General features: G+C 47.6%; 1 protein-coding gene across 1 annotated transcript in view; it reads right to left on the bottom strand.

Annotated features, from left to right (window-relative positions):
* Positions 1 to 6,189: 6,189 nt before the first annotated feature.
* Positions 6,190 to 13,098, bottom strand: part of PAPPA (pappalysin 1) — a 173,628-nt gene continuing 166,719 nt past the window's right edge. Inside the window, exon 22 of the mRNA XM_084219498.1 lies at positions 6,190 to 6,706. Coding sequence (XP_084075624.1) covers positions 6,599 to 6,706 — 108 coding nt within the window. The 3' untranslated portion in view covers positions 6,190 to 6,598. The remainder of the gene's footprint in view (positions 6,707 to 13,098) is intronic.

Below are 13,098 nucleotides of genomic sequence, written 5' to 3'. Positions count from 1 at the left end.
GGAGGTGAAATGGCCTCAGAGGGCTCTGGCCAGCGCTGCCTCCCTCCACCCTCCGCAGCCCTCCAGCAACACGCGGCGGGTTTCAACCCCCTGCCCCAAAAGCACAGAGCTAGAGCAGGATGCTGAGCAGCTGTGCAGCCAGATGTGGGACCCCACAGCCCCTCACTGCCCAGGCTGGGTACTCCCACGGGCCTTGCTCAGGACTGGCTCGACCGAAAGCAAAGGAGACGTGGCAAGAGCGAGGGGTCCAGTTCAGAACTCTTTAATACAAGCTTATATTGTTTGTGTTTCTGATTCTCTGTTCTCCCAACATCTGGGGACATTAACCCTCATATGTGTGTGAGCATGTGTATGAAGATATATACAAAATCACACAGTTAAATATTTAAGCATACAAGGTATTATATATTTATATAATATAGAACTTTAGGGTATAGGAATCAACAATGGCAAAATATTTCTGATGAATCTGACATAACTTTTTTTTTTTTTTGGAGTGAAACATGACCTATTTTTGAAAGACCAGAGGAAGTTGTTGCTTATTCAAAGAAAGAGAAAAAAGCTGTATAAAGAAATTCTGTGAAAATGATTTAAAAAACATCATGAACCAAAAAAGGACAACTGTTAAAAACTGTATTGAAAAAAAAATAAATTAGATGAACAATTGTGTAAATATAAATTAAAAAAGATGACAATCTTAATAAATAAGCTTTACTATTTACATCTTTATATATTGCTTGGAGACTTAAATTAGATCCGTTAAAAACAAACGAACGCAAAATAAAACCCAAAATTGGAGCAGCAAACGTACAGGCGTGAGGTACAGAATTAAGGGTTGAACTGTATTTTGCTTGTTTCTTTTTTTTTTTTTCTTTTCTCTTTTATACAGTAGACCAGTAGAATTCTTGTGAAAATAGATCCTCAGCACTTCATTGGAGTATTGGTTGACGTGGCTTCCAAAAGGTGCCAAGAAAGATTCCATAATAATAATAATAATAACAATAATAACCATAATAATAATTATTATAATAAAAAGATACAATATGATACATAAATATGGAAGAGCTGTTGGTAATATGAATACATTTTTCTCTAGACGAGATCACAGTTTTATTTGTAAATATTACACTGATATATATATAATATTACACATATAATATTATATATATATCACATATATATTTATATATATATTTATATATATAGTACGGCTCAATCCTGCTCCCAATGAAGTCAACAACAACAAAAACCTGTGTTGACTTGATGGGAGCAAAATTCAGCCTCTCATCTGCAGACAGGTACGTAATTACAGAGGCCGTACAATGCAAACTCCACAATGGTTCCAATTCCCTCTTGAATTGCTGGTGAAATGTTTTGTTAAAGCCCTGGTTCTTTGCACTCAGAAGATGGAAATTTGGTGGTTGAATGTGGCCTCACCAAAAGAAGGAAAAAACAAAAGACTAAAAACTAAGCCAGAACGGGAACCAAAGACAACTTGGACTCGTTAGCTCCGCATCTCGACCCAACAGGACTAAAACCACCAACAAGTAGCACCAAGACTCCTCACTGAACACCTGAAGCCAACCCAAGCTCTCGAGTGTGGCCTCAGAGGAAGTGATTCTCACTCTCAATGAATCTTGGATGTGTAGATCCGGTGAAAAGGGGAAAACTCAGTTTGCCAAACGAAGACAGAAACAAAACACTAAGCCTCGCTTTGCTCCTGCTAAAAGGAACGGGGCACTTGAACCCCTCCAGGGGCAGGAACAGCCCAACACCAAATCCCTATTGCCCAAATTGACCGTAACTCCAAGGAAATACATCTTGGGCCACCTGGACCTGCTCCTGCTGATGTTCTGCTCATGCTCACACTGAACTCAGTGGTCAAGGTCCTCCAGGGAAGTGGGACTGTTCTCAGGGCTTCAGTCTGCCCAGCATGTAAGGTCACCCAGAGGCAGGAGTGCTGCTGCACCCTCAATAGGGAGATGGCCCTCCCCAGAGGATGGGGTAACATGGGAAAAAATCTAAAACAGATCAGCTCAGCTGCACCACTGAGACCAAAATGGGGCCCACAACCATAAAGATATCTAGAGATACCTAGAGCATATCTCTGCAAGGCATGTGGTCCTCTCCCAGTGATATGAGCATGCCCATCAACTCTCACTGGGGCCTCCAGGGATTGGGCAGGGGAGGGCAAGATGCTGCTGAAAGGCTGGGAATTTCCACAGCATCCAAAAATAGTTCAAAGGCCAGACTTCTAGCTCTGAAACCCCTCTGGGCATCCCAGCCTTGGCTGACTTCACCCCATCCCCTCCTGTCTTCTAGCTCAGCCTCGAATGGGCACAACGGGCTGGAGTGTGGGAAGGGGGGTCAGCACCCCACTTCCCCAAAATGGGAGTCACCTGTCTGCTCAGGTAGCAGCTTTCTCCTTCCCCTTTCACTCCCAGTCTCTCTCAGCTCTCCGGGATTCAGACTGTGCAGTGCTTCTGAGTGCAGTAATTAGAGCACAGTGAAATACTGATTAAATGCGTATGTACAGTTGGATAACGTAAAAATAAGCACAAATACACACTTAAAAAAATAATCTGGAAAAAAAAAATAACAAACTCCACCCCTTCCCTCCCCCCACAAACAACAATATACCAGGGGATAACCCCTTAGCCTTAGTTCCTGGACTTATCACAACACACGAGGAAAACAAAACCAGACAATGTTATAAAACCTCACGGTACTTCTAGGGAAATCTACACTTAGTATCTAGCTCTCTACTCAGCTGGCAGAATCGGTGTTTTCCTTTCAAACACATAAAAATAGGCTTTGCTCTTCTTGGATTTGGATTATGTGGGTTTTCTTTTCTCTTTTCTTCATTTTTAATGGGTTTTGTTGTTTTCTTTTTTTCTCTCCTATTCCTCTCTGTAAAGCTTCACACGTTATTTTTTTTCCCCACTTGAATCACTTGCAGCAAAAAACTTTTGTTGGCTATGGGGGCTTTATTTTTTTCTCTCTCTCTTTTTTTTTTTTTCCTTTTTTTTTCCTTTTTTTTTTTTTTTTTTTTCTCTTAGACACAGGTAAAACCTAAAACAAACCGACAGTTACAACCAAGTGAAACTGAAACTAGAAGGGAGGTAGCTGGAACCCGATTCCAAGAATCCTCTGGTGCCATCCTCCTTTCTCAGCCTGGGGGGGGTGACAGCGGAAGATGCAAGAAAAGCAGGAGGACACCAGCTCAGCCTGTCTGCGAGGTGGTGGGGAGGGAGAGGGGTAGCAGCTGATTGGAGTTTCCCACCCCACCGTGCACCATTCCCCGCTTTCTGCTCCAGCTTTCCCTCCTACTGGCCATGGACATCCCCCACAGCCTGGTGGCCCCACATAAGGTGCAGCCCTGGCTCACTGTCTATGACAGAGAAGATCTTGGCACTAATGTGAACTGGACTTTATGAGCAGCTAAGTTTCACCAGCATCAGCACCCTCTTCTCTTCCCCAAACTTCTGGTTTGGTGTTGTCCTATGCTGCTGGCTCAGTGGACAGAGGTGGGGGATGATGTCCCTCTCACCTTCCACCCACTGGCCATCACAGTCAGGGAGGGTCTTTCTTGGACTCCACTGGGCATTTGAGGCCCATACAGTGGTAGATGATGTGAGGATCCAGCTGGCCCTGCCCAAGGTTGGACACATGCTCAGGTCAGGGGACAAGACCTGAGCATGCGTCCATTCCTCACAGCTCCCCTCTGGACATCTCTCAGGTACAGCACCTGAAAATGCAGAGGGGATTTGCCCCAATGGAAAAAACAACCCAACAAACCATTTGGTTTAACATGACTCAGAGCAGAACTTTTTTCCACTCCTGATCCCATCAGCCCTACTAGAGGAGACAGACAGTGCCGACATAGTAGTTAAAAATAAAAATCAAATAGCAGCATGGAAAGCCTGCCGGTGGGAAAGGGAGTTGAGGCACACCAGGGCTGCAGAAGGGAAGCTGAGGAGTGAGGCTGTGCTGGTGAGAAGCCTCTCTCCCTTGAGCTGAGGTCTCCAGCTCAGCAAGCAGGGGCTGGCCCTGGCTGGCCAGAGGGGCTCAGCTGGCCTTGAGCTCCTGTGAGCCCACAGCAGCAAGTGGCAATAATGTCTGTACAGACCTGTCTCTCCTGGGCACTGTCCATGGGGGAAAAGCAGATGGGAAATCTCCTCCACGCTGAGCTCTGCACTGGGAAGGGCATTTTCAGCATGCACTCGGGAGCTGAACTGAGGGTCCCTGCTGGGATGAAACCCGGATGGGATGGAGATGGGAAATCATGCCAAGATGCCTCAGGCATTGAGGACATGAAATGTTGTCAGTCTGAAAGGCTTTTGAGGTTGTGAGGTCTACTGATAGGCTGGGTGGCACATGAACAAACTGCCAACAAAACAGGGGAGGGCAAAGGGACCAGAAGGAAGCAGCAACCTTTACATTTCCTTCCGTTATTTACTTCCCATATTAGTTAGAAGACAAAGGGCAAAAGTGGAAGGTGCAGGAGCAGTGCCACTGCTCTCTCAGCTGGGGGATGTTCAGTCTAACTCCATGGCAGGAACCCTGATCCCACTGCACCTCCCTTTCCAGGACACTCCTGCACAGAGGGGGCAGAGCCATCCACACAGCTCCCATGGCCAGGCCTTCTCTAGGAATAGCTGGAGCTTCACAACAGACAGCTCCTCACCTTCTTAATGACAATCCCCTCTCCAGGCCTGTTCAGTTCTTGAGATTCTTCTCCAGTTCATTCAATAGAAAAAACCCCAACAGTGGGTAACAAGAGCCTGGTCCCCTGCACCTATTATTCTAATATTTTTTCCATTTCTAGTTCTCCAAATCATTTTTACATCTATCTCCATGACCTAAATGACCCCTGCCCTTACCCTTCTGCCTCGCTCCAGTGCCTAAAGCGGGAGCTAGAAAAAATCCTTTTCTCTTTACCCAGTAGATTGTGCAAGTCACAACAGTTCCAAGGAACAAACAAACTTAACACTGGGAGGGATGCTCTTTTGGATATGTGTTCTTCTTAGCAGGAGCTTGAAGCACATGCCCAAGCCACACTGGAAAGATCTCTGGGATTTCCCTGGGATGGGCTGCAGCAGCAGCAGCATTGGATGCCCTGGGTATCTCAGTGACTCAATGTAATAAACCCTGTAAGGGAGGGAATCACTGAGGGTCTGGCACATGTTGCCCTCTGGGCTGAAGCAGGAGGATGACAGGGAAGTGTGAGTTCTGCTGCAGCTAATGCCCTTCTTTCTGGAAGATTACAAACAGCTAGGCTCCTGCTCTATCCCAAATGTCCAACCCACTGGCCTGGCAGCTTAATACTGACAAATATGGCCAAAATTCTAATACTGTCTCCTAAGGGCCTTTCCTCATGGCAGGTGTCTCCTCCTCCTCCTCTTCCCCTCTCCTGAGGCAACAGGAGCATGAAGCAGTTGTCAGAATCAGCTCCCCCTAAGAGTGGGGTGGAGGAGGCTAGAGAGCCACTTGGCAGGGTGGAGACCAGAAAGCAGATTCCTTTGGCTGGCTGGTGTCCTGTTTTCTTGCCCCAGTGCTGAGGAAGAGACCAGAGGGTTTGAAAGGCAGGTTGTAGGTAAGCTTTAAGGCAGACTGTTTGGTTGCATGGGGTTGTTTTTCACCCTGTCCTGACACAGTAAGGAAACTATTTGTATGGGACATAGCAGCAGGAGTAGCAGCAGCAGACATGCTCAAATGACAAGTGCGGGTGCGAGTTCCCCTCTCTGTGCTCCTCAGAAGCAATCATCCATGTTCCTCAATGCCAGCCCTTGGACTCCCCACTCCCTCACTCCACCACGGGACCACCTGCCCAGCTCCACACAGAAACACCCCAGGAGCCCTGCAGGCTACAAGGGGGCTTTTTGTTGGCTCTTTGAGGGCAGGGGGAGAAGGAGGAGCTGTACAGAAAGGCCACTGCAGTCTGCTGAGCTGCCTGGCTGGAAGTAGCGTTCCTGTGAGGAGCAGATGCATCCCACATCTCGAGCTGGCTGGGTGCTTGGCAGGTCACTTGCCAAGAGGCCCAGCCCTGTGGAGATCCCACCCCAACCACAGTGCCCCGAGCATGCGATACCTTGGCATTCAGCATCAGAAAAGGCTCAGCTTGGAGTCCTCCAAGAGCTCAGCCTCTTCCACCAATGGTCTGAGTTGTGAGTGCTGGGGAGGGGAAAGTGTTTCTGCGTTGATCATATTCTCTCACTCTTTCTCTCTCTCTTTCTCTACTTATTTCTATAAATATGTGTACATAAATAGTTTGTTTCTCGCCTTGAATCTAGATATGAACTGTTCAAATTAGGTGGGCATAACATGCTGTTTTGATACATGAAAGTCATCTTGACTTGACTCTTGGTTGTTTTTTTTTTCTCATGATCACTATTTAAGATATAATTAATACATAAACCCCTACTTTGAGTTCTCCTTGGACAAAAATTAAAGGCAGACTGGTTGAATTCTAAGGGTCCCTGGTGCAGAAATGCTATCCAGTTGAGCAGCTAAATGTTAAAAACAATACCAAAAGGGATGTGGTGTCTCTCCTAGCCTGCCTTGAGCAGTGTGGTCCTCCTTTCCACGTCACTTGGCTTTACCCAAGACTGAAGCCACGGAGGTCTTTCTGGTTGTGCTCTTGGGCGTTGGGGTCCCGGCAAGCACACTCTCCTTGTAGGTCACAGGACATAGGAAACGGTGTCACCTGGGAAAGAAGCCAAAAACACAAAGGCATGAAGGGAGGAACACACCTACAGCAGCCTGGAGAACAAAAAAAGATCTCTGGGGTGAAGTCTTCAGAGATCAGCTGCAATCTTCAGCATGTTAATTTTTACAGTGATTTGTGTTAGTGCTGAGCTGGTGCTGCACAGAGGTTCCTATGGGCCTGTGGTTTGGGTGCTGCTGCTTTATTTGAGTCCATTTGTGCACTCAGCTATGGATGCTCTTGGGTTCAGTTCCTCAGGAGCAGAACCAAGCACTGTCTCACAGATCAGTGCAGCCAGAGTCCAGCAGAGACTTCTCAGAACACCTCTTGTGTTTGAGGTCAGGAGATGCGGCTAACAGGCACTGAGGCACAGCAGAGGAATGCAGTGGGAGACTGCTGCATTCACCATCTGTCATCTCCCTGTGACCCCTCTGGAGAAGTGTGGGAAGGAGCTGAAACAATAGCCTGCAATGCTTAGCCACTGATAGCTGATTTGGGCCTCTTGCATCACAGTATTTACCTGCAGAAAAGGCAGTGGGACTAGTGTCTCACTTGCCCTGAAGTGAATTCCCAAGAATTTCTCCCATCTGCACAGACTGAACAAATGACCTCATTCCCCTCCTTTACACTCCTTCCAAGGCAGTGCCACAACCTGTTCCTGTGTTCCCAGCAAGGGCTGCACAGGCTCTGTCTGCACCCCCCGGCTCTGCTGCCGCACGTTCACTCTCCCTTTCTCAAACACTTCTCTCCAGGCTACAATGCCTGAGTCTGCCTGTTCCCTATGCATCACCCACAGCCCATCTAGGAATGTGGACCCAGCATTGTGCTGTCATCTCCAGCTAGACCTTCCACACGAGTCCCTGCCTGTCCCTCTCCAGGATGCCTTTCTCCTGACGCACACAGTTTGGGAAGGAGGGGTGTGGAGCTTTATTTCACAACTGGGTAGCCTAAGGCAAGGACATGCTGACAGAGACACTAAATAGCCAACGTTCATCACCAAATCACAGTTCAGGGAGCCTCCTCCCCTTGCTTTTGATTCCATTCACAGAAGACCCGACCCTCCAGGTGGAACAGGATGATGACTCTTCCTCAAGCCATGCCCTCTGTGACTTATGCACTAAATAATCGGTGAATAATCTGAATCTACAATTGCACACATATGGAGATTGCAAAGAGAAGAAAGAGTCCAAAAAGTTAGAAGCTAATGAATCCAAATAACTGGCAACTGAATAAGTTTATAAAATGCAGAAAACAATAGGAGCTTAAGGGTCACTTGATCCAACAGAAGCCAGCCCAAGCAGGACTGTCTCATATCACAGTGTTATGAATATTCTTAGATAGGAAAACAGAGAAGTCTGTAAACAATGGGGTTTGGGGAGGAGGCTGAGGAGGGATTGTTTTATGACTGAGTTAAAATACTGGAAAGGAAAAAAGAAAAGATACATGCAAAATAAAAATTGAGTTTTTTGTGTTCAGTGTAGAAGGAAACATTTTGGTTTAGATTATCTGCTACATTTCGGGTTTGACCTTTCCCTTCAAGACAAACAAATAAAAAAGACTATTTCACAGCAAAAGTTATGTCTTGAAACAAAAACTTGTTTCACTTAGAAAATGCTCAAACAAAACACTTAAGTATGCCTGGAGTTCTCCTCTATTTTCATTTTTTTTTATCCTGAATCATTCAGTTCAATCTGGATTTGGCAATGATTTTGACTTAAAAAATCCTCCCTGATGTACAATGAAGCTACTGGTTGGAGGCGAGACCTGCGAACCTGATTCTTTCATTTGTCTTGATCAAGCTTTTTCCTCTCCCTGGCCTGGATTCCCTGTGTTTGCCTGTAACAACCTGACAAAGGAGATTAAGGAGCCCCTTCATTCAGAGGAGAGACAGGGAAGATGGATCCACACTTTGCACTGAACGCAGGTCAGCCACACACCCAATTCAGGCATTCCGCTAAAGCGTCTGAAATTAGTGGTGACAGCTTACTGCACTTTGTCTCTGCTGCTGTCCAGGCTTAAGCAGGATGTGCTGCAGGCACAGAAATCCCAAACATGCTCCCATTTCACCTGCAGGCACATCAGAGCCAGGAGAGAAAGCCCTGCACGGCTCTGTCTCCAAACCACCAGCTCACATTCCCCTCATCTACTTTCTGCTGAAACAGCAGCCTTAGACACCAAACTGGCATGAGTTTGATGTTGCCTGAAGTGCTCTGCCTCCTTCATTCTCTCTCCTCCCATTTCTCCTCGTGAATCCCTTGTTTTCCTCTTTGCTTTCTCACAGGATGTGCTCAGCCCTGGAGCGCCCTGAAAAGGTGCACGTAGGAGAGCGCATTGCTGCTGCATTACAGCCAATTCCTGGGGAGATGGAGCAACCAGAGAAGAAATGTCTGGCTGTTTATTGTCTCCCAATAGTGGTCATGGACAGAGGAGCAGAAGCTTTCTCTGAGGCAGAGCTGTGGCCCCCAGAGCAGAGAGCTTTGTGGCTCAGCAGCAGTTCCCAGCAGTGGGTAGCCTGATGGAGAAGGGTTTCTTCCTGATCAGATCAGTCTTATTCACTTTATGTCCCTTATGGAGGCTTTTTATGCAATTTGATTTTTACAGTGCTATTGTCCAGATAGATGAATTGTTTTGTCTTATGGCAGTGAGCTCCAGAGATCAGTTTTCTATTGTGTGAAAAGGCAGAGATTTCTATGGGTAATAAGCACAGTCACAGTCACATTAGTCATGACAAAATTCTCCAAAAACTTAGCAGTAATGCAGGGTTTTCCACTTTAAACAACATTTACAACAAATACACATTTGAGTTCCCGGAGGACCTGATTTCCATAGGTATTTAGGGAATTTAACCCACACACAGAATCTGCTGGGACTGTCTGAAGTACTCAGCTCAGAAAAACTGTGAAAGCCCTTAGAAGAAGAACTGTCTGTTGCCTTGGGCTCACACAGTGACAGCCACTGGAGTACACAGCCATGAAATAGAGCTGCTGGATGTGCTAGAAATAATAAATGCTGATCCTTTCACTGAATGATAGCCCATTTAGGTGTGAAGCCCAGATATACATACTCCAAGATTAACTACCTCTTTTCTTTTTAAATAGGTCTGTGAAAGCCCAACTCATTACCAGAATACATGACCTGCATTGAAATTTCCAGATGGACCCATTGTAGAGCCAGAAGTAAGGAGTCAGCTCCTCTTCCTTCAAAACACCAAGCCCTGCACTTGACTTATGTCCATCTCCCCTTGTAGAAAACCCACAAAATGTCTAGGAGGGTGAGAAGAAAAAGCTAAAAATTAAACTTAGGGCCTGTCTTGGACATTTGATAAAGTAATGCAAGACACTGCATACTCACAGCAGCTAAAGTAGATTGAAAAAGACATAAGTGAAGAACACAGCTCCACACACCTACACACACAGCTCTTGGAGATGATCCAGAACAGTCATGGCACTGGATCAACAACGCTCAGGGGAATGTGAGTCACACCACAACCACACTGGACCACAGACTATCCATCATCCAGAGAAAAGAGACACAAACTCCCTCATTCCTGTCACCTGGAGTGTGCAGGACATGACACATCCTGCTCTGAACCTAGAGGGGCAAGGGCAGCAGGTGTGGGCTCACAGGTGGGGCAGGAGGCTGGCACAGACACCCAGGTGTAACTCATGGGGGATCCAAAACACCTCGACCAACTCACCACCACTGCTGCACAGTGCATGACCTCAGACTTCCTTCTCCACCAAGGCATGGGAGCCCTGAGCATCCTCTCCCACACTGGGTGATGAGATTTTGGATAAAACTCAAGCTGCCTCTTAGAAACAGGGCTAGGTTTGTGCTGGATGCCGCGCTCCCAACTGTGGGAACAAAGGTAAAAATGCGACAGAGCAATGCAGAACTGGGATGCAGGTCATGGAATGAGTGAGAGGTCACAACTCCTCGCTACATGCACCTATCTGAAGAGGCTGGTGACATCCCCAGGCTGATCCCAGCTGAGAAAGGCCAGTCTGTAGGGAACTGGTGGGAACGTTGACAGGAGAAATCCCAGACAGGTAGAGGGAGGGATGGAAAACAGCTCTGCAAAGGCTGCAAGCTTGTCACAGACTCTCACAGAGTCTGGTATCAGGCTGACCTGGCTGTGCCTGGGGTTGGCTCACAGCAGCACCAGGGCAGGCAGGATCGGGCCCATGGAGGGGGAAGCAGGGGAGGAGGGCTGCAAAGTGTTGGGAAACAGGCTGTTGTTAGATTTCAGCCCTGAAGTGTTTGCGAAATCTCCCAGACAGGCTCACTGGGGCTGCGGAGGCCCTGCTGCAGGCAGAGCCTCGGCGGCCAGCGTGGCCTGGGAGATAAGTGTGGCAGCCTGTGCTGAGTGTCACAGCCCTGTGCCTCCCCAGAGCCTCCCAGCTCAAACACCAGGGACTATTCTGTTCCCTGACAAGGCCCTTGTGGGATAAAAAAGCATCTTGGAAGGGTCTTCCCAGTGTTTTTCAGCATTGAGGTCACCAGTTTGAGATAACGGAGCAGGAGTGAACCCCCTTTTAGCTCTGAGTACTGGTATGTGGGTTCACACCTAGGGCACTGCTCCAGAGGGCCTGGGAAGACAAAGCTGGCAGGAAACCTCCTCTCCATGCAGCACACGCACTTCTAAAATCCTGAATTTTTGTTAACTACCCCACCATAAACGAAACTTTCCCCCAGCAAAACTGTGGCGCATCGAGCCGTAGCTCAGCTGAGCCCGACAGATGCTCTGCTCTCTCCATCGTGTGCAAACTGGGAGCTGCCTCACCAGAACCAGTGGGAGCAGGATGGCCCGGAGCCAGCAGGGATTCCCGGGGAAGCCCAGCCCGCACGGATCCCGCATCCCCGCCTGCCCGCGGAGCAGAGCGAGGGAGCCCGCTTGCCAAACCACACGGAGCTCTGTTGCTCAGCAATCAGCTGTGCTTCCTACTCTCGTGCTACCGATTGTGCAAACATGAATGTAATTAGTCTAAATAATCACCAAAGATTTAATAGGAGCCAGACCACCCAGAGGCCAAATAGCTGGCGGTGGAGCAGGGAAGGTTTGTTCGCTGTTTTTTGTAACACTTGCTAATGAAGTGAGGTCGGATAGCAAAGCAAACACCCTCCACCAGCACATCCCCTGGGAACGCCGTATGTTGTGGGAAGCCCCATGTCCCTTGAAGCCAAGAACAGTTCTCTCAGGATAGGCAACATGTGCTGCTACCATCACTGCTTTTAATTTATTGACGCCTGGAAAGCCTCCCTGAAGGATTATGAAACCAAGCTCTGAGCCCCAAAATAAGCTCCCATCCCAACCAACCCTGACTGGAAATGCTCCTCTCACATGGCAAACAGCTACAGCCGCTGAGCCTGTGACCGAGGGCTGGTGGGGAAGTGAGTTCACCCACACTTTGGGGAGAACCCTCGTGCTCGGAGCGCCCAGCCGCTTCCAGAGGCATGAAGCAACACTCAGCATTGTATCCTGCCTTCCTCCCTGCTCACCCACCATTCATTCTATCTCCCTGGCTAATTACAGAGCTGACGAACACACCCAGCTGGGCACAGGCCAGTAGTTAGGCGCAGCATCGTGGCAGGAGCATCAGTTCTTCTGGATAAACAGGATTTCCTCAGCTGGGGTGGTCACTTAAGCTTCTAATGACACCAAACTGCCTCAGAAAGATGTTGTGGCAATGGAGAAAGATCTGAGATTGCCTAAGACAGGTCTGTGTTGCAGTCAGAGAGCTGGGAGAAGGTGTTTATTTCTCCAAAATACTGAGAAGTGGTTTTTTCTGTTGGCTTAGGGGTAGGAGTGCAGACTCATTCCCCTCCCTTCCCACGGAGACAGGGACAGCCTTTGGAAATCCCTGCTGGAGCCAGCAGCAGCCCCTCAGTTCAAAGCTCTTTTCTTTAGGCCTTGAATTCTCGGCCATAAAGTTTCTGAAGAGGTTTTGATAACTGACCTATCTTTTAGATAAGCAAAGCTTTGGATGAATCCCACACAGCCTTCTATCTACCACAAGTCCTCATTTGTTTTCCGCCAAGGCACTTGCTGGTTTTCCTCTCCAAGGTGTTGGACAGAAATGTCAAGAGGCTGAAGGGACAGGACAATTTTTCTCTTTTTTTACCAAGTGCTATGGGGCAAAGCAGTTGAGGGAAAACCTGAGTGATAATTGAGTGAGGCAGGTTTTTCTCATGGGAGCTGTAGGTTTATCCCAAATGTGACAAAAAGGAAAGACAGATGAGAGTTCACCCTTACAAATGGTTGAAGTTGAGGGAATTTTAAAACAGCAAATTCAATGTATTTAAATCTACAGGGATCAGACTGCAGGACCTTCAACCAGGCAAATCTGCAATCCCAGTCTGGAACAAAGTACGTAAGAAGAGCCTAAAGAAAG

The sequence above is a fragment of the Fringilla coelebs genome, assembly GCF_963513975.1.
Source record: "Fringilla coelebs genome assembly, chromosome: 21".
NCBI classification, from domain to species: domain Eukaryota; kingdom Metazoa; phylum Chordata; class Aves; order Passeriformes; family Fringillidae; genus Fringilla; species Fringilla coelebs.
The sequence above is the reverse complement of the archived record's forward strand: the minus strand, read 5'-3'. Positions and strand labels throughout refer to the sequence as shown.